Source organism: Anomaloglossus baeobatrachus, chromosome 5, assembly GCF_048569485.1.
Source record: "Anomaloglossus baeobatrachus isolate aAnoBae1 chromosome 5, aAnoBae1.hap1, whole genome shotgun sequence".
Taxonomy (NCBI): Eukaryota; Metazoa; Chordata; class Amphibia; order Anura; family Aromobatidae; genus Anomaloglossus; species Anomaloglossus baeobatrachus.
Genome location: NC_134357.1, coordinates 38,791,382 through 38,810,226, shown reverse-complemented (window position 1 = coordinate 38,810,226; position 18,845 = coordinate 38,791,382). Strand labels below are relative to the sequence as shown.

The 18,845-nt window shown below is 52.6% G+C and overlaps 1 protein-coding gene across 3 annotated transcripts in view; it reads right to left on the bottom strand.

The window, feature by feature from the left end:
- CNNM1 (cyclin and CBS domain divalent metal cation transport mediator 1) overlaps positions 1-18,845 on the bottom strand; it is a 114,447-nt gene that overhangs the window by 54,835 nt on the left and 40,767 nt on the right. For all 3 annotated transcript variants that reach the window (XM_075348413.1, XM_075348415.1, XM_075348414.1), the window contains exons 4-5: positions 11,564-11,733; positions 11,372-11,471 (exon numbers count right to left, since the gene is read on the bottom strand). In XM_075348413.1, the coding sequence (XP_075204528.1) occupies positions 11,372-11,471; positions 11,564-11,733 (270 nt within the window). The remainder of the gene's footprint in view (positions 1-11,371; positions 11,472-11,563; positions 11,734-18,845) is intronic.

Below are 18,845 nucleotides of genomic sequence, written 5' to 3'. Positions count from 1 at the left end.
GGGGTAGGCTGGGAGGAGAGAGGCTGATGCTGGGAAGAGAGAGGCTGATGCTGGGAGGAGGGAGGCTGATGCTGGGGGAGGCTGAGGCTGGGGGAGGCTGGGAGGAGAGAGGCTGATGCTGGGAGGAGAGAGGCTGATGCTGGGAGGAGAGAGGCTGATGCTGGGAGGAGAGAGGCTGATGTTGGGGACAGAAAAGGCTGATGCTGGGAGGAGAGAGGCTGATGCTGGGAGGAGAGAGGCTGATGCTGGGGGAGGCTGAGGCTGGGGTAGGCTGGGAGGAGAGAGGCTGATGCTGGGAGGAGAGAGGCTGATGCTGGGAGGAGAGAGGCTGATGCTGGGAGGAGAGAGGCTGATGCTGGGGACAGAAAAGGCTGATGCTGGGAGGAGAGAGGCTGATGCTGGGATGAGAGAGGCTGATGCTGGGGACAGAGAGGCTGATGCTAGGGACAGAGAGGCTGATGCTGGGGACAGAGAGGCTGATGCTGGGATGAGAGAGGCTGATGCTGGGAGGAGAGAGGCTGATGCTGCGGGTAGAGAGGCTGATGCTGGTGCAGCATGGGGGATGGAGCACGTTTGGGAGTGCGCAGCATGGCGGATGGAGCACGTTTGGGAGTGCGCAGCATGGCGGATGGAGCACGTTTGGGAGTGCGCAGCATGGCGGATGGAGCACGTTTGGGAGTGCGCAGCATGGCGGATGGAGCACGTTTGGGAGTGCGCAGCATGGCGGATGGAGCACGTTTGGGAGTGCGCAGCATGGCGGATGGAGCACGTTTGGGTGTGCGCAGCATGGCGGATGGACCACGTTTGGAAGTGCGCAGCATGGCGGATGGACCACGTTTGGGAGTGCGCAGCATGGCGGATGGAGCACGCTTGGGAGTGCGCAGCATGGCGGATGGAGCACGTTTGGGAGTGCGCAGCATGGCGGATGGACCACGTTTGGGAGTGCGCAGCATGGCGGATGGAGCACGCTTGGGAGTGCGCAGCATGGCGGATGGAGCACGTTTGGGAGTGCGCAGCATGGGAGATGGAGCACGATGGGGGGTGCGGAGCATAGGGGATGGAGCACGATGGGGAGTGCGCTGCATGGGGGATGGAGCACAATGGGGAGTGCGCTGCATGGGGGATGGAGCACGATGGGGAGTGCGCTGCATGGGGGATGGAGCACGATGGGGAGTGCGGAGTATGGCGGATGGAGCACGTTTGGGAGTGCGCAGCATGGCGGATGGAGCACGTTTGGGAGTGCGCAGCATGGCGGATGGAGCACGTTTGGGAGTGCGCAGCATGGGAGATGGAGCACGATGGGGGGTGCGCAGCATAGGGGATGGAGCACGATGGGGAGTGCGCTGCATGGGGGATGGAGCACGATGGGGAGTGCGCTGCATGGGGGATGGAGCATGTTTGGGAGTGCGCACCTCCCCCCAACACACACACACACACGCGCGCGCACTGCACAACACACCACACACACTGGGAACCACAAACAACTGCCCTACACAGACACCCACACACACAGACAACGCTGCACACACACAACACCCAACACACAAACACCGCGGCACACACAAATATACGCACATACCGCACAACACACACATTGCACAAAACATACCTCCCCCCAAAACACACCACACACACACAAACGCTACAGACACACAGCGCTCCACAAACAACGCAACACACGAAACACACATACAACACCGCTCTCACCCCCCGTCACACCCAGACAACACCCAGAACATGTACAGCGCCCTACACAAACACTTGGTAACTACACACAACAACATTTATATATATATATATATATATATATATATATATATATATATATATATAACAAAAATCATACATGAACTACACAATACGTAAATTCTAGAATACCCGATGCGTAGAATCGGGCCACCTTCTAGTATAATATATATATACAGTGCCTACAAGTAGTATTCAACCCCCTGCAGATTTAGCAGGTTTACACATTCGGAATTAACTTGGCATTGTGGCATTTGGACTGTAGATCAGCCTGGAAGTGTGAAATGCACTGCAGCAAAAAAAGAGAATTTTGTTACTTACCGTAAATTCTTTTTCTTATAGTTCCGTATTGGGAGACCCAGACCTTGGGTGTTTAGCTTCTGCCTCCGGAGGACACACAAAGTACTACACTCAAAAGTGTAGCTCCTCCCTCTGAGCTTATACACCCCCTGGTAGCCAGTCCTAGCCAGTTTAGTGCAAAAGCTGAAGGAGAATAGCCACCCACAAGTAGAACCGAGTAAGAACCGGAACAACCGGAGACTCTGTCCACGACAACAGCCGGTGATAACACACGGAACAAGAAAATTGCCAACAGGCAACTGGGAGGGAGCTGGGTCTCCCAATACGGAACTATAAGAAAAAGAATTTACGGTAAGTAACAAAATTCTCTTTTTCTTTATCGTTCCTTTGGGAGACCCAGACCATGGGACGTTCCAAAGCTGTCCCTGGGTGGGAATAAACAGAAAAAACTAAGAAGTAGGCGGAGCCTAACTTCACAAGTGGGCGACAGCCGCCTGAAGGATGCGTCTGCCCAAGCTCGCATCTGCCGAAGCATGAGCATGCACTTGGTAGTGCTTCGAAAAGGTATGCAGACTAGTCCAAGTGGCAGCCTGACAGAGGGGGTTTCTGCAATACCGTGAGGACCAAGTTAAGGTCCCAGGGATCCAAGGGCCGCCGATAAGGCGGAATGATGTGAGACGCACCTTGCATGAAGGTGCGGACCTGAGCCAGCCGGGCGAGACGCCGCTGGAACAGCACTGATAGAGCCGAGACTTGTCCCTTGAGAGAGTTGAGGGACAGTCCTAGCTGCAGACCGGACTGTAAAAAAGACAGAAGGGTCGGCAACGAAAATGGTCAAGGAGAATGGCCGGAAGAGCGACACCAGGACAGGAAAATTTTCCAAGTCCTGTGATAGATCTTGACGGAGGAAGACTTACGGGCCCGAGTCATAGTGGAGATGACTTCAGGAGGAATACCAGAAGCCGTCAAAATCCAGGACTCAAGAGCCACGCCGTCAATTTGAGTGCCGCAGAATTCGGGCGGAAAAACGGACCTTGCGAGAGCAGGTCTGGACGGTCCGGAAGACGCCACGGCATCTCCACGGACAGTTGGAGCAGGTCTGGATACCAAGCTCGCCTGGGCCAGTCCGGTGCAATGAGGATGACTCGACGGCCCTCCATTCTGATCTTGCGCAGGACTCTGGGCAAGAGAGCTAGAGGGGGAAACACGTAGGACAGACGAAACTGGGACCAGTCTTGAACCAAAGCGTCCGCGGCGAAGGCCTGAGGATCGTGGCAGCGAGCCACGTAAACCGGAACCTTGTTGTTGTGACGGGATGCCATTAGGTCCACGTCCGGAGTGCCCCACTTGCGGCAGATTGACTGAAACACTGCCGGGTGCAGGGACCACTCGCCACCGTCCACAGATTGACGGCTGAGATAATCTGCCTCCCAGTTTTCTACGCCAGGGATGTGGACTGCGGATATGATGGACTTGGAGTCCTCCGCCCATTGAAGAATGCGTTGGACCTCCAACATTGCCAGGCGGCTGCGTGTCCCGCCTTGGTGATTAATGTAGGCAACCGCTGTCGCGTTGTCTGACTGGACTCGAATGTGCCTGCCCGCCAACAGGTGGTGAAAGGCTAGGAGAGCTAGAAGCACAGCTCTGGTTTCCAGCACATTGATTGAAAGGGCTGACTCGGACGGAGTCCAAGTGCCCGGTGCTCTGTGGTGGAGATGTACCGCTCCCCAGCCGGATAGGCTGGCATCCGTGGTGAGAATCACCCAGGACGGAGTCAGGAAGGAGGGCCTTGGGACAGGGAGAGGGGTCGAAGCCACCACTGAAGAGAGCTCCTGGTCCGTGGCGACAGAGCCACTAACCTCTGTAAGGAGGAAGGCCGCTTGTCCCAACAGCGGAGAATGTCCAGCTGCAGAGGACGCAGATGGAACTGGGCAAAGGGAACCGCCTCCATGGAGGCCACCATTTGACCCAGCACCTGCATCAGGCGCCTGAGGGAATAACGGCGGGGCCTCAGGAGAGAGCGCACCGCCAGCCGGAGAGACTACTGTTTGATTAAGGGCAACTTCACAAGTGCCGGCAAAGTCTCGAACTGCATCCCTAGGTACGTGAGACTCTGGGTCGGAGTCAGAGTGGATTTGGGAAGATTGACAATCCACCCGAATTGGGCTAGGGTGGCGAGAGTGAGCGAAACACTCCACTGACAGTCTGCGCTGGATGTACCCTTGACCAGAAGGTCATCCAGATAAGGAAGCACTGCTAACCCCTGGAGGTGCAGGACCGCAATCACTGCCGCCATGACCTTGGTGAATACCCGAGGGGCCGTGGCTAACCCGAAGGGAAGAGCCACGAATTGGAAATGATCCTCTCCTATCGCAAAACGTAACCAACGCTGATGTGACACTGCGATTGGCACATGTAGATAGGCATCTCTGATGTCGATGGACGCCAGGAACTCCCCTTGGGTCATAGAGGCAATGACTGATCGCAGAGACTCCATGCGAAAATGCCGCACCCGGACATGCTTGTTGAGAAGCTTGAGATCCAGGATGAGCCGGAAGGTACCGTCCTTTTTTGGAACTAGGAAGAGATTTAAGTAAAAAACTCTGAACCGTTCCTGAGCGGGAACTGGGACAATCACTCCGTTTGCCTGCAAGGACGCCACGGCCTGCGAGAAGGCGGCGGCCTTGGAGCAGGGGGGAGTTGAGAGAAAAAATCTGTTTGGAGGGCTGGAAGAGAATTCTATCCTGTAGCCGTGAGATATGATGTCTCTCACCCACTGATCGGAGACTTGATTTAACCAAGCGTCGCCAAAGTGGGAGAGCATGCCACCGACTAAGGACGTGGCTGGAGCGGGCCGAGAGTCATGAGGAAGCTGCCTTAGTGGCAGAACCTCCTGCGGTCTTCTGCGGACGCGCTTTTGGGCGCCAGTTGGATTTCTGATCCTTGGCTGAGTTAGCGGACGAGGCGGAAGGCTTAGAGGATGACCAGTTGGAGGAACGAAAGGAACGAAACCTCGATTGATTCCTACCCTGGGCGGGTTTCCTGGTCTTGGTTTGTGGCATGGAAGTACTCTTCCCGCCAGTAGCTTCTTTAATGATTTCATCCAGCTGTTCACCAAACAGCCGTGAACCAGCAAAAGGGAGCCCAGCAAGAAACTTCTTGGAAGAAGCATCTGCCTTCCACTCTCGAAGCCACAAAATCCTGCGGATAACAAGAGAATTAGCTGAAGCCACCGCAGTGCGGTGAGCAGCCTCTGGCATGGCAGACATGGCATAGGATGAAAAAGCTGAAGCCTAAGCAGTTAAGGTAACCATCTCAGGCATAGATTCCTTGGTGAGGGAATGCATCTCCTCTAGAGAAGCAGAGATGGCTTTGAGAACCCACACTGCTGCAAAAGTCGGGGAAAACGCGCCCCCCGCAGCTTCATACACAGATTTGGCCAGAAGGTCAATCTGACGGTCAGTGGAATCCTTAAGTGAGGTGCCGTCAGCCACCGACACAACGGTCCGGGCTGAGAGCCTAGACACCGGAGGGTCTACCTTTGGGGAGTGAGACCACTCCTTGACCACCTCAGGTGGAAATGGAAACCGGTCATCAGAACCACGCTTTGGGAAGCGTTTGTCAGGACAGGCCCTGGGCTTGGTCACAGCGGTCTGAAAACTGGAGTGGTTAAAGAACACACTCTTTACTCTCTTAGGCGAGGTAAACTGATGTTTTTCTGCCAAAGAGAGTTGCTCCTCTGACACTGGCGGATTGAGATCCAGCACAGAATTAATAGAAGCAATCAAATCACTAAGATCTGAGTCACCCTCAGAGAAATCGATGGGATACATAGCCTCCGAGCCCCCAGTGAGGGCATCCTCCTCATCTTGAGAGTCAGCTCTTGAGACAGAGCCGTGGGATGGGGAGTGGGAGGAAACCCTGCGCCTTCTCTTAGAAGGACGGGGTCTGGGATAATCCTCCGTGAGCTCTGATGGACGGAGGGCAGAGGATAGGAGTCCTCTGTCAAGAGTATTAGAGGCACCCTGTGAGGGGGGACTGATGCATATTCATCAAAGTCCTGGACAAAAGTCCCATGGACTCAGCAAATGACTGGGATATGGACCTAGAAAAGGACTCTACCCAGGCCGGGGGTTCAGTCACAGGTGCAGCAGCAGCCTGAGAGACCACTGGGGGTGAGACTCCAGGCTGTGGCACCGCCAAGTTAGAGCAACCATCACAGTGTGGATAGGTGCTCGGCTCAGGCAGCAGGAGCTTACATGCAGTACATGCAGAATAAAGCTTTGGAGCCTTGCTCCTTGTGTGAGACATGCTGCTGGAGTGGGGGCTCTGCCAGAGAATGAACCCCAGGGAGAATATACAGAGGTCCACAACCGGAGACCGGCTGTGGCTTACCAGACCGCTGAGCGCGGTGTTGTGTGCCCTCCAGATCCCGAAGCCCGGTCCCCCAGTCGCAGCACCTCAGCAGAGAAGCAGAATGCAGGATGTCCCAGAGCAGAGTGAACTCTGCCTGAGAAGAGGGCGTTCCTATAAAAGAGCGGGAACTGGAGGGCTATAGAGACCTGCAGGGAAGGAGGGACGCCCCAGCAGTGGGGAGTGTCCCTCCCCTGTGTAGAACGGCCGCCGGGAGGAGCCGAACCTGTCCCTCTGCATGAGTGACATGCGAGGGCAGGAAAATGAAACTAGGCCTCCGGCGAAGCCGGGGCCTAAATTTAAGCGGCGAGGCCGACAAGCAGGCACCATCGGCGCGGTTCTCAGGCAAAAGCTAGAGAACCCGCCGGAAAAGTTAAAACAATCACATACAGCATACTCTCCCCATACAATAAAGAACCGGGACCCCCAACATAAACGTCTCAGGTACTTAGCTGCTGAGATGCAGGGCCATGTCCCTGGGGATGAGTGCTCCGGTCCAACAGAATCCTCAAGGGGCTGTGGATGGAGACCGGACTCCTGCCAGGCATGGAGACCGTGCTGGCTCCCACTTCAAGCCAGAGCCCAGAAGGGATGGTGAAGGAGCGCGGCATGTAAGGCTGCAGCCTTGTAAATCAACCTTACAACACCACCGACACAGTGGGGTGAGAAGGGACATGCCGGGAGTCCAGACATGGACCCGCTTTTCTTCAAACTCTTTCCAAAAGTCAAACAAATCAGATGAGAATGCATGTGTGGATGTATGCCTCCTGACACAAAGCAATAAACTGGCTAGGACTGGCTACCAGGGGGTGTATAAGCTCAGAGGGAGGAGCTACACTTTTAAGTGTAGTACTTTGTGTGTCCTCCGGAGGCAGAAGCTAAACACCCATGGTCTGAGTCTGCCAAAGGAACGATAAAGAAAAAGAATGTTATTTCTTTTTTAATTTTTTTTTTTTTTAATTGTGAAAAGTTTATTCAGAGGGTCATTTATTATTCATCCCCTCAATCCACAAGAATTCTGTTTGGTTCCCCTAAAGTATTAAGAAGTATTTCAGGCACAAAAAACAATGAGCTTCACATGTTTGGATTAATTATCTCTTTTTCCAGCCTTTTCTGACTAATTAAGACCCTCCCCAAACTTGTGAACAGCACTCATACTTGGTCAACATGGGAAAGACAAAGGAGCATTCCAAGGCCATCAGAGACAAGATCGTGGAGGGTCACAAGGCTGGCAAGGGGTACAAAACCCTTTCCAAGGAGTTGGGCCTACCTGTCTCCACTGTTGGGAGCATCATCCGGAAGTGGAAGGCTTATGGAACTACTGTTAGCCTTCCACGGCCTGGACAGCCTTTGAAAGTTTCCACCCGTGCCGAGGCCAGGCTTGTCCGAAGAGTCAAGGCTAACCCATTACAACAAGGAGGGAGCTCCGGGAAGATCTCATGGCAGTGGGGACATTGGTTTCAGTCAATACCATAAGTAACGTACTCCACCGCAATGGTCTCCGTTCCAGACGAGCCCGTAAGGTACCTTTACTTTCACAGCGTCATGTCAAGGCTCGTCTACAGTTTGCTCATGATCACTTGGAGGACTCTGAGACAGACTGGTTCAAGGTTCTCTGGTCTGATGAGACCAAGATCGAGATCTTTGGTGCCAACCACACACGTGACGTTTGGAGACTGGATGGCACTGCATACGACCCCAAGAATACCATCCCTACAGTCAAGCATGGTGGTGGCAGCATCATGCTGTGGGGCTGTTTCTCAGCCAAGGGGCCTGGCCATCTGGTCCGCATCCATGGGAAGATGGATAGCACGGCCTACCTGGAGATTTTGGCCAAGAACCTCCGCTCCTCCATCAAGGATCTTAAGATGGGTCGTCATTTCATCTTCCAACAAGACAACGACCCAAAGCACACAGCCAAGAAAACCAAGGCCTGGTTCAAAAGGGAAAAAATCAAGGTGTTGCAGTGGCCTAGTCAGTCTCCTGACCTTAACCCAATTGAAAACTTGTGGAAGGAGCTCAAGATTAAAGTCCACATGAGACACCCAAAGAACCTAGATAACTTGGAGAAGATCTGCATGGAGGAGTGGGCCAAGATAACTCCAGAGACCTGTGCCGGCCTGATCAGGTCTTATAAAAGACGATTATTAGCTGTAATTGTAAACAAGGGTTATTCCACAAAATATTAAACCTAGGGGTTGAATAATAATTGACCCACACTTTTATGGTGAAAATTTATTAAAATTTAACTGAGCAACATAACTTGTTGGTTTGTAAGATTTATGCATCTGTTAATAAATCCTGCTCTTGTTTGAAGTTTGCAGGCTCTACCTTACTTGCATCTTATCAAACCTGCTAAATCTGCAGGGGGTTGAATACTACTTGTAGGCACTGTATATATATATATATATATATATATATATATATACATATACATATACACACTCTATATTATATGCATTTAACCCCTTTTTATATGCTCAGCAGCCCAGCATTAATGATGCTTTAAAAATACATAATAATAATAATAATAATAATGTAACATCCCTCCTAAAAATAAAAATATCAGAAAATCATATGGAGCCCAAATTCCTGCAAGAATCTAGCCTCATACAACATTATCAATGGATAGAAAGGTTATGACTCTCAATATATGACGGCTGGAGCCATTTAAAAGAAAAAAGTACTATATTTTTCGGATTATAAGACGCACCTTTCCTCCCATAAATTTTGGAGGAAAATGAAGGGTGCATCTTATCTGAATGTACCTTACCGGGGTGGTGGAGAATGGTCACAGAAGGAAGGGGAAATGCTGCGAGGCCAGGGGCCGCCATTCTGAAAATGTCAGCGGAGCAGGCTTCAAATGGCGCCCGGAGTCGGCGTATATGCAGATGTAGCTCTTGGCTCAAGATCTGATCTGTCCACGCGCCGACTCCTGGCCCATTTATCTCCCTGCGGCAGACTTAAGGAAAATGGCATCCGAAGCTTGCGCGTGCGCAGATGAGATCTCGGCTTGTCATTGAGCCGATAGCACCATTTGCGCACGCATCGACTCTGGGCACCATTTCTTTGAAGCTCGCACCGCTGACAGTTTCTGGATGCTCCTCCTGCGTCACAGCGCCCACAGCGAGCATCTGGGACACCTGCTGCACCATCATACTCTTCAGCACTTTCCCGACACCTGTGACCCCGCTCCACCACAGCTGCCGCCCCCTCCGGTAAGATGTAAGACAGCACCGCGGATTATAAGACGGACTCCACATTTTTTTCTCTAAATTTAGGGTGCGTCTTATAAAACAAAAAGTATGGTACATATTTTTTATGTAGCAAGTAAAAAAACTTTTTTTTTTCAGTTACACCACACCTGGAATATTTTTTTTTTTTTTACAACATATGGGAGAAAAGGGTGTAATTCAAATCAACAATTTGTCATAAAAAACATGGCCTCGTATGGGTCGGATGATGGAAAAATAAAAAAAGTTATGGACCTTGGAAAAAGGGGAGAGAAAGAAAAAAAAAAACAAATGAATAATCATGTAGTCCAGAAAAGGTAAATGATGTGCAAACATCTTAGAAATGAAAGATACATTGCATCATACTTCTATTTACCGTATTTTTCGCTTTATAAGACGCACTTTTCCTCCCCAAATTTTGGGAGGAAAATGGGGGGTGCGTCTTATAAAGTGGTAGCGGGGGGGGGGGGTCCTGTCTGAGGCGATCGGGCGGGTGCCTGTGGCTGCATGCAAGCGGCCAGGTACCTGTACTTGCATGCAGCGGCAGCCGGGTACCCGTGGCTGTGCGGGCGGCAGCGGGTGCTGTGTGGGGTCGGCAGCCAGGTACCTGTGCTTGCATGCGGTGGCAGACGGGTACCCATGGCTGTGTGCGGGCGGCAGCCGGGTGCTGTGTGCGAGCGGCAGTCGGGTGCCCGTGCAGGTACCCGGCTGCCGCCCTCACACAGTCACCCATCTGCCGCCCGCACACAGCCATGGGTACCCGGCTGCCACCGTACGCAAGCACAGGTACCCGGCGGCTTGTACGCAGAGTGGGCGGGCAGCCTGCTGGCTGCCACTCTGTGCATGCGGGGCGGGCGGCTGTGCAGCTTACCAGTTGTCCGCGGTCCCACTTTCAGATGATGGCGCCGGTGGAGCTCTTGGATGAGAGCTCCATCTGCGCACGCGCTGCTCCGGGAGTCAGCGCGTGCGCAGATGGAGCCCTTGGATGAGAGCTCCATCTGCGCATGCGTCGCTCCGGGCGCCATTACTTGAATCGGGACCGCGGACACACTCCACCACTGAGCCGTCGCCGCCGCTGCCACCACTGAACCGGGACCGCGGACACACGCCACCACTGAGCAGTCCCTGCCGCTGCCACCACTGAGCAGTTGCCGCCGCTCCCACCACTGAGCCGCCGCCGCCGCTGCCACCACTGAACCGGGACCGCGGACACACGCCACCACTGAGCAGTCCCTGCCGCTGCCACCACTGAGCAGTTGCCGCCGCTCCCACCACTGAGCCGCCGCCGCCGCCGCTGCCACTCACTGCACCGGCCTGCTGCACGGCTCACACGCCACGGCTGCTGCCGCCACCACGGACCCCACGGATCCTGCCACCGCGGACGCCACCGCGCCTGCAACCACGGACGCCACGGCACCTGCAACCACGGACCCCGCTGCCACTGACCTGCCGCGCCTGCCAGCACAACCTGTGCCTCCTGTGACCCCGCTTCACCACCACTGCTGGCCCCCTCCGGTAAGAGAACACCGGAGTATAAGACGGACCCCATTTTTCTTTTTTTTACCTTTTTTTTATGTCTAAGTTTGGGGTGCGTCTTATATTCCGGTGCGTCTTATAAAGCGAAAAATACGGTAATCGCTCTGCAGTGTAAGCTGATGCAAATTGGAAATCACCATTACCTGAAGACACAGCAGTGAGTATAGCAGGAACGCCATAGTAGGTGAAGGCGCCATTCTCAAATCGCAATCCTTCTTTACCAACTTCGACTTCCACTTTACCCTTAGAAGGACGAAAGCAAAGAAATCTGAGGATGCAACATAATGTGGAAATGGTGAATATAACTCAACAAATTGCACATTACAGATATTTACCTGCAGGATTAAAATAAAATAGTCCACCGGTTTGTTGCGCTGGTAAAGAAAATGATCACAAGACCTTTTATTTTTCTCATCAAATTTCAGTTCTTGGATCACATGTGGATGTTTCAGGAGCCGCAGCAGAATCTTCTCTGATAGGTACGGGGTTTTGAAAGGTTCAATCTCTGAAAAAGACAATAAGAGATAATGTTTGTAATTCAGTAAATCTAATCCAACATGGCAAAATGTATAAAACACGTACAAATTGAACACAACAGTATGAACCTGTGAAATATATCAGCAACTAAAGGTCCATTTACACACAACGATATCGCTAACGAGATATCGTCGGGGTCACGGTGTTGGTGACGCACATCCGGCCACGTTAGCGATGTCGTTGTGTGTGACACCTTTTTGCGATCAGTAATGATTTTTCAGTATATGATGTGGTAGAATGAATGGTGTGACTGAAAACTGCAACTTGGTCTATGGCTATGTTGAAGGAAAAAGAAAAGAAAAAAAAAAAAAGTTATGGCTGTTGAAAGAAAGGGAGAAAAAAAAAGTAACCACAGAAAATAAAAATCAGTTGATCTGAAAGGGTTTAAAATTAATGTCCGGTCATATCTCAAAAATCATATGCAAGTCAACACCCAAAGGAGATGATTCCCTGTGCCTAAATATAGGGCTTAAAGGTTTTGTTCCCTTTCAGTTAATGTTTTTCCTGGAGCACAGTTTGCAATAAAAAAAAATAAAAAAAGAAGAGCTTTAGTCGCCTTCCATGGGTCCACCAGCGAGTACAGTGTCTGGCATTACGCTGACAGCCTGGGCGCCAATCAGTGAACTCAGCAGTTCTGCCATTGTAGACTGAACGCCCCACTCAGAGCTGCTGACCTCACTGATTGTCTACCACCATGATGTCAGACCTGGACAAATGTTATCTGAAAGGGGACAACTCCCTATAACAAACTCAGCAGGAAGTCATAAGATAAATATATATACACGGTTCAGTAAGGAAAAAGAGAATTTTGTTACTTACCGTAAATTCTTTTTCTTATAGTTCCGTATTGGGAGACCCAGACCTTGGGTGTTTAGCTTCTGCCTCCGGAGGACACACAAAGTACTACACTCAAAAGTGTAGCTCCTCCCTCTGAGCTTATACACCCCCTGGTAGCCAGTCCTAGCCAGTTTAGTGCAAAAGCTGAAGGAGAATAGCCACCCACAAGTAGAACCGAGTAAGAACCGGAACAACCGGAGACTCTGTCCACGACAACAGCCGGTGATAACACACGGAACAAGAAAATTGCCAACAGGCAACAGGGAGGGTGCTGGGTCTCCCAATACGGAACTATAAGAAAAAGAATTTACGGTAAGTAACAAAATTCTCTTTTTCTTTATCGTTCCTTTGGGAGACCCAGACCATGAGACGTTCCAAAGCTGTCCCTGGGTGGGAATAAACAGAAAAAACTAAGAAGTAGGCGGAGCCTAACTTCACAAGTGGGCGACAGCCGCCTGAAGGATGCGTCTGCCCAAGCTCGCATCTGCCGAAGCATGAGCAGGCACTTGGTAGTGCTTCGAAAAGGTATGCAGGCTAGTCCAAGTGGCAGCCTGACAGACTTGTTGAGCCGTAGCCTGGTGCCTAAAAGCCCAAGAGGCACCGATAGCTCTGGTCGAGTGTGCTTTGATCCCCGGCGGGGGAGGCACCTGAGTACTCTGGTAGGCGTCCGAAATGGTCGATCTAATCCAACGGGCCAAGGTCGGCTTAGAAGCAGAGAGACCCTTGCGCCGCCCTGTGGTTAGCACAAAAAGAGAGGTGCACCGCCTAAGCGCAGCGGTGAGAGACACATAGATCCGGAGAGCACGCACCAGATCTAGAGTATGCAGCGCTTTCTCAAAGCGATGAACAGGGGCCGGACAGAAGGAAGGCAAGGAAATATCCTGGTTAAGGTGGAAGGGAGAGACCACCTTAGGAAGAAAGTCCGGGGTCGGACGGAGAACTACCTTGTCTTGGTGAAAAACCAAAAAAGGTGACTCCGAGGAGAGCACAGCCAAATCAGAGACTCTCCTGAGAGAAGTTATGGCAACTAGAAAGACCACCTTTTGAGAAAGACGATCCAAAGAAACCTCCCTAAGGGGCTCGAAAGGGGGTTTCTGCAATACCGTGAGGACCAAGTTAAGGTCCCAGGGATCCAAGGGCCGCCGATAAGGCGGAATGATGTGAGACGCACCTTGCATGAAGGTGCGGACCTGAGCCAGCCGGGCGAGACGCCGCTGGAACAGAACTGATAGAGCTGAGACTTGTCCCTTGAGAGAGTTGAGGGACAATCCTAGCTGCAGACCGGACTGTAAAAAAGACAGAAGGGTCGGCAACGAGAATGGCCAAGGGGAATGGCCGGAAGAGCGACACCAGGACAGGAAAATTTTCCAAGTCCTGTGATAGATCTTGACGGAGGAAGACTTACGGGCCCGAGTCATAGTGGAGATGACTTCAGGAGGAATACCAGAAGCCGTCAAAATCCAGGACTCAAGAGCCACGCCGTCAATTTGAGTGCCGCAGAATTCGGGCGGAAAAACGGACCTTGCGAGAGCAGGTCTGGACGGTCCGGAAGATGCCACGGCATCTCCACGGACAGTTGGAGCAGGTCCGGATACCAAGCTCGCCTGGGCCAGTCCGGTGCAATGAGGATGACTCGACGGCCCTCCATTCTGATATTGCGCAGGACTCTGGGCAAGAGAGCTAGAGGGGGAAACACGTAGGACAGACGAAACTGGGACCAGTCTTGAACCAGAGCGTCCGCGGCGAAGGCCTGAGGATCGTGGGAGCGAGCCACGTAAACCGGAACCTTGTTGTTGTGACGGGATGCCATTAGGTTCACATCCGGAGTGCCCCACTTGCGGCAGATTGACTGAAACACTGCCGGGTGCAGGGACCACTCACCACCGTCCACGGATTGACGGCTGAGATAATCTGCCTCCCAGTTTTCTACGCCAGGGATGTGGACTGCGGATATGGTGGACTTGGAGTCCTCAGCCCATTGAAGAATGCGTTGGACCTCCAACATTGCCAGGCGGCTGCGTGTCCCGCCTTGGTGATTGATGTAGGCAACCGCTGTCGCGTTGTCTGACTGGACTCGAATGTGCCTGCCCGCCAACAGGTGGTGAAAGGCTAGGAGAGCTAGAAGCACAGCTCTGGTTTCCAGCACATTGATTGAAAGGGCTGACTCGGACAGAGTCCAAGTGCCCTGTGCTCTGTGGTGGAGATGTACCGCTCCCCAGCCGGATAGGCTGGCATCCGTGGTGAGAATCACCCAGGACGGAGTCAGGAAGGAGCGCCCTTGGGACAGGGAGAGTGGTCGAAGCCACCACTGAAGAGAGCTCCTGGTCCGTGGCGACAGAGCCACTAACCTGTGTAAGGAGGAAGGCCGCTTGTCCCAACAGCGGAGAATGTCCAGCTGCAGAGGACGCAGATGGAACTGGGCAAAGGGAACCGCCTCCATGGAGGCCACCATTTGACCCAGCACCTGCATCAGGGAATAACGGCGGGGCCTCAGGAGAGAGCGCACCGTTAGCCGGAGAGACTGTTTGATTAAGGGCAACTTCACAAGTGCCGGCAAAGTCTCGAACTGCATCCCTAGGTACGTGAGACTCTGGGTCGGAGTCAGAGTGGATTTGGGAAGATTGACAATCCACCCGAATTGGGCTAGGGTGGCGAGAGTGAGCGAAACACTCCGCTGACAGTCTGCGCTGGATGGACCCTTGACCAGAAGGTCGTCCAGATAAGGAAGCACTGCTAACCCCTGGAGGTTCAGGACCGCAATCACTGCCGCCATGACCTTGGTGAATACCCGAGGGGCCGTGGCTAACCCGAAGGGGAGAGCCACGAATTGGAAATGATCCTCTACTATCGCAAAACGTAACCAACGCTGATGTGACACTGCGATTGGCACATGTAGATAGGCATCTCTGATGTCGATGGACGCCAGGAAATCCCCTTGGGTCATAGAGGCAATGACTGATCGCAGAGACTCCATGCGAAAATGCCGCACCCGGACATGCTTGTTGAGAAGCTTGAGATCCAGGATGGGCCGGAAGGTACCGTCCTTTTTTGGAACTAGGAAGAGATTTGAGTAAAAACCTCTGAACCGTTCCTGAGCGGGAACTGGGACAATCACTCCGTTTGCCTGCAAGGACGCCACGGCCTGTGAGAAGGCGGCGGCCTTGGAGCAGGGGGGAGTTGAGAGAAAAAATCTGTTTGGCGGGCTGGAAGAGAATTCTATCCTGTAGCCGTGAGATATGATGTCTCTCACCCACTGATCGGAGACTTGCTTTAACCAAGCGTCGCCAAAGTGGGAGAGCCTGCCACTGACTAAGGACGTGGCTGGAGCGGGCCGAGAGTCATGAGGAAGCTGCCTTAGTGGCAGAACCTCCTGCGGTCTTCTGTGGACGTGCTTTTGGGCGCCAGTTGGATTTCTGATCCTTGGCTGAGTTAGCGGACGAGGCGGAAGGCTTAGAGGATGACCAGTTGGAGGAACGAAAGGAACGAAACCTCGATTGATTCCTACCCTGGGCGGGTTTCCTGGTCTTGGTTTGTGGCATGGAAGTACTCTTCCCGCCAGTAGCTTCTTTAATGATTTCATCCAGCTGTTCACCAAACAGCCGTGAACCAGCAAAAGGGAGCCCAGCAAGAAACTTCTTGGAAGAAGCATCTGCCTTCCACTCTCAAAGCCACAAAATCCTGCGGATAACAAGAGAATTAGCTGAAGCCACCGCAGTGCGGTGAGCAGCCTCTAGCATGGCAGACATGGCATAAGATGAAAAAGCTGAAGCCTGAGAAGTTAAGGTAACCATCTCAGGCATAGATTCCTTGGTGAGGGAATGCATCTCCTCTAGAGAAGCAGAGATGGCTTTGAGAGCCCACACTGCTGCAAAAGTCGGGGAAAACGCGGCCCCCGCAGCTTCATACACAGATTTGGCCAGAAGGTCAATCTGACGGTCAGTGGAATCCTTAAGTGAGGTGCCGTCAGCCACCGACACAACGGTCCGGGCTGAGAGCCTAGACACTGGAGGGTCTACCTTTGGGGAGTGAGACCACTCCTTGACCACCTCAGGTGGAAACGGGAACCGGTCATCAGAACCACGCTTTGGAAAGCGTTTGTCAGGGCAGGCCCTGGGTTTGGTCACAGCGGTCTGAAAACTGGAGTGGTTAAAGAACACACTCTTTACTCTCTTAGGCGAGGTAAACTGATGTTTTTCTGCCAAAGAGAGATGCTCCTCTGACACTGGCGGATTGAGATCCAGCACAGAATTAATAGAAGCAATCAAATTACTAAGATCTGAGTCACCCTCAGAGAAATCGAAGGGATACATAGCCTCCGAGCCCCCAGTGAGGGCATCCTCCTCATCTTGAGAGTCAGCTCTTGAGACAGAGCCGTGGGACGGGGAGGGGGAGGAAACCCTGCGCCTTCTCTTAGAAGGACGGGGTCTGGGATCAGATGATGAATCCTCCGTGAGCTCCGATGGACGGAGGTCAGAGGATAGGAGTCCTCTGTCAAGAGTATTAGAGGCACCCTGTGAGGGGGGCTGATGCATATTCATCAAAGTCCTGGACAAAAGTCCCATGGACTCAGCAAATGACTGGGATATGGACCTAGAAAAGGACTCTACCCAGGCCGGGGGTTCAGTCACAGGTGCAGCAGCAGCCTGAGAGACCACTGGGGGTGAGACTCCAGGCTGTGGCACCGCCAAGTTAGAGCAGACATCACAATGTGGATAGGTGCTGCTGGAGTGGGGGCTTTGCAGAGAATGAACCCCAGGGAGAATATACAGAGGTCCACAACCGGAGACCGGCTGTGGCTTACCAGACCGCTGAGCGCGGTGTTGTGTGCCCTCCAGATCCCGAAGCCCGGTCCCCCTGTCGCAGCACCTCAGCAGAGATGCAGAATGCAGGATGTCCCAGAGCAGAGTGACCTCTGTCTGAGAAGAGGGCGTTCCTATAAAAGAGCGGGAACTGGAGGGCTATAGAGACCTGCAGGGAAGGAGGGACGCCCCAGCAGTGGGGAGTGTCCCTCCCCTGTGTAGAACGGCCGCCGGGAGGAGCCGAACCTGTCCTTCTGCATGAGTGACATGCGAGGGCAGGAAAATGAAATGAAACTAGGCCTCCGGCGAAGCCGGGGCCTAAATTTAAGCGGCGAGGCCGACAAGCAGGCACCATCGGCGCGGTTCTCAGGCAAAAGCTAGAGAACCCGCCGGAAAAGTTAAAACAATCACATACAGCATACTCTCCCCTTACAATAAAGAACCGGGACCCCCAACATAAACGTCTCAGGTACTTAGCTGCTGAGACGCAGGGCCATGTCCCTGGGGATGAGTGCTCCGGTCCAACAGAATCCTCAAGGGGCTGTGGATGGAGACCGGACTCCTGCCAGGCATGGAGACCGTGCTGGCTCCCACTTCAAGCCAGAGCCCAGAAGGGATGGTGAAGGAGCGCGGCATGTAAGGCTGCAGCCTTGTAAATCAACCTTACAACACCACCGACACAGTGGGGTGAGAAGGGACATGCCGGGAGTCCAGACATGGACCCGCTTTTCTTCAAACTCTTTCCAAAAGTCAAACAAATCAGATGAGAATGCATGTGTGGATGTATGCCTCCTGACACAAAGCGATAAACTGGCTGGGACTGGCTACCAGGGGGTGTATAAGCTCAGAGGGAGGAGCTACACTTTTAAGTGTAGTACTTTGTGTGTCCTCCGGAGGCAGAAGCTAAACACCCATGGTCTGGGTCTCCCAAAGGAACGATAAAGAAAGAATGATTATAAAATGCAGATCAAGAAACCAATAGTAACAAAAAGATTGTGATGTAATTGCAGGGGAAAGAGCATTAATTGGGAAGAAGAAAAGCTCTGGAGGGTCACCTTAGACGTTGATTTACGGAAATACCCAATGACTACATGGTATTGCAGGTGGCTGCAAAAGAATAGGAAACTCAATTGTACATGACTGCACCAAGTCCATTAGTGCCCCTTTTACACTCTGCTTCTCTCCCCATTCAGTAGTTTTGTCGGGGCTTCCGCCTGAATCCCCCGCAAAACGGGTTTTGGACGCATGTGCCAACCGGGCCATTGACTATAATGGTGCAGACGGAGTCACCGTGTGCTTAGTCATGCACCATTTTTGGGAGTATACGCTTACTGAAGGTGGACACCCAGACTATGGCTGGCTAACAGCACGTGGCTCCAAACAGGGGACCTCCCCTTTATATTGTCCATATACCCTTCTTTTATAAAATCTATATGTACAGTTG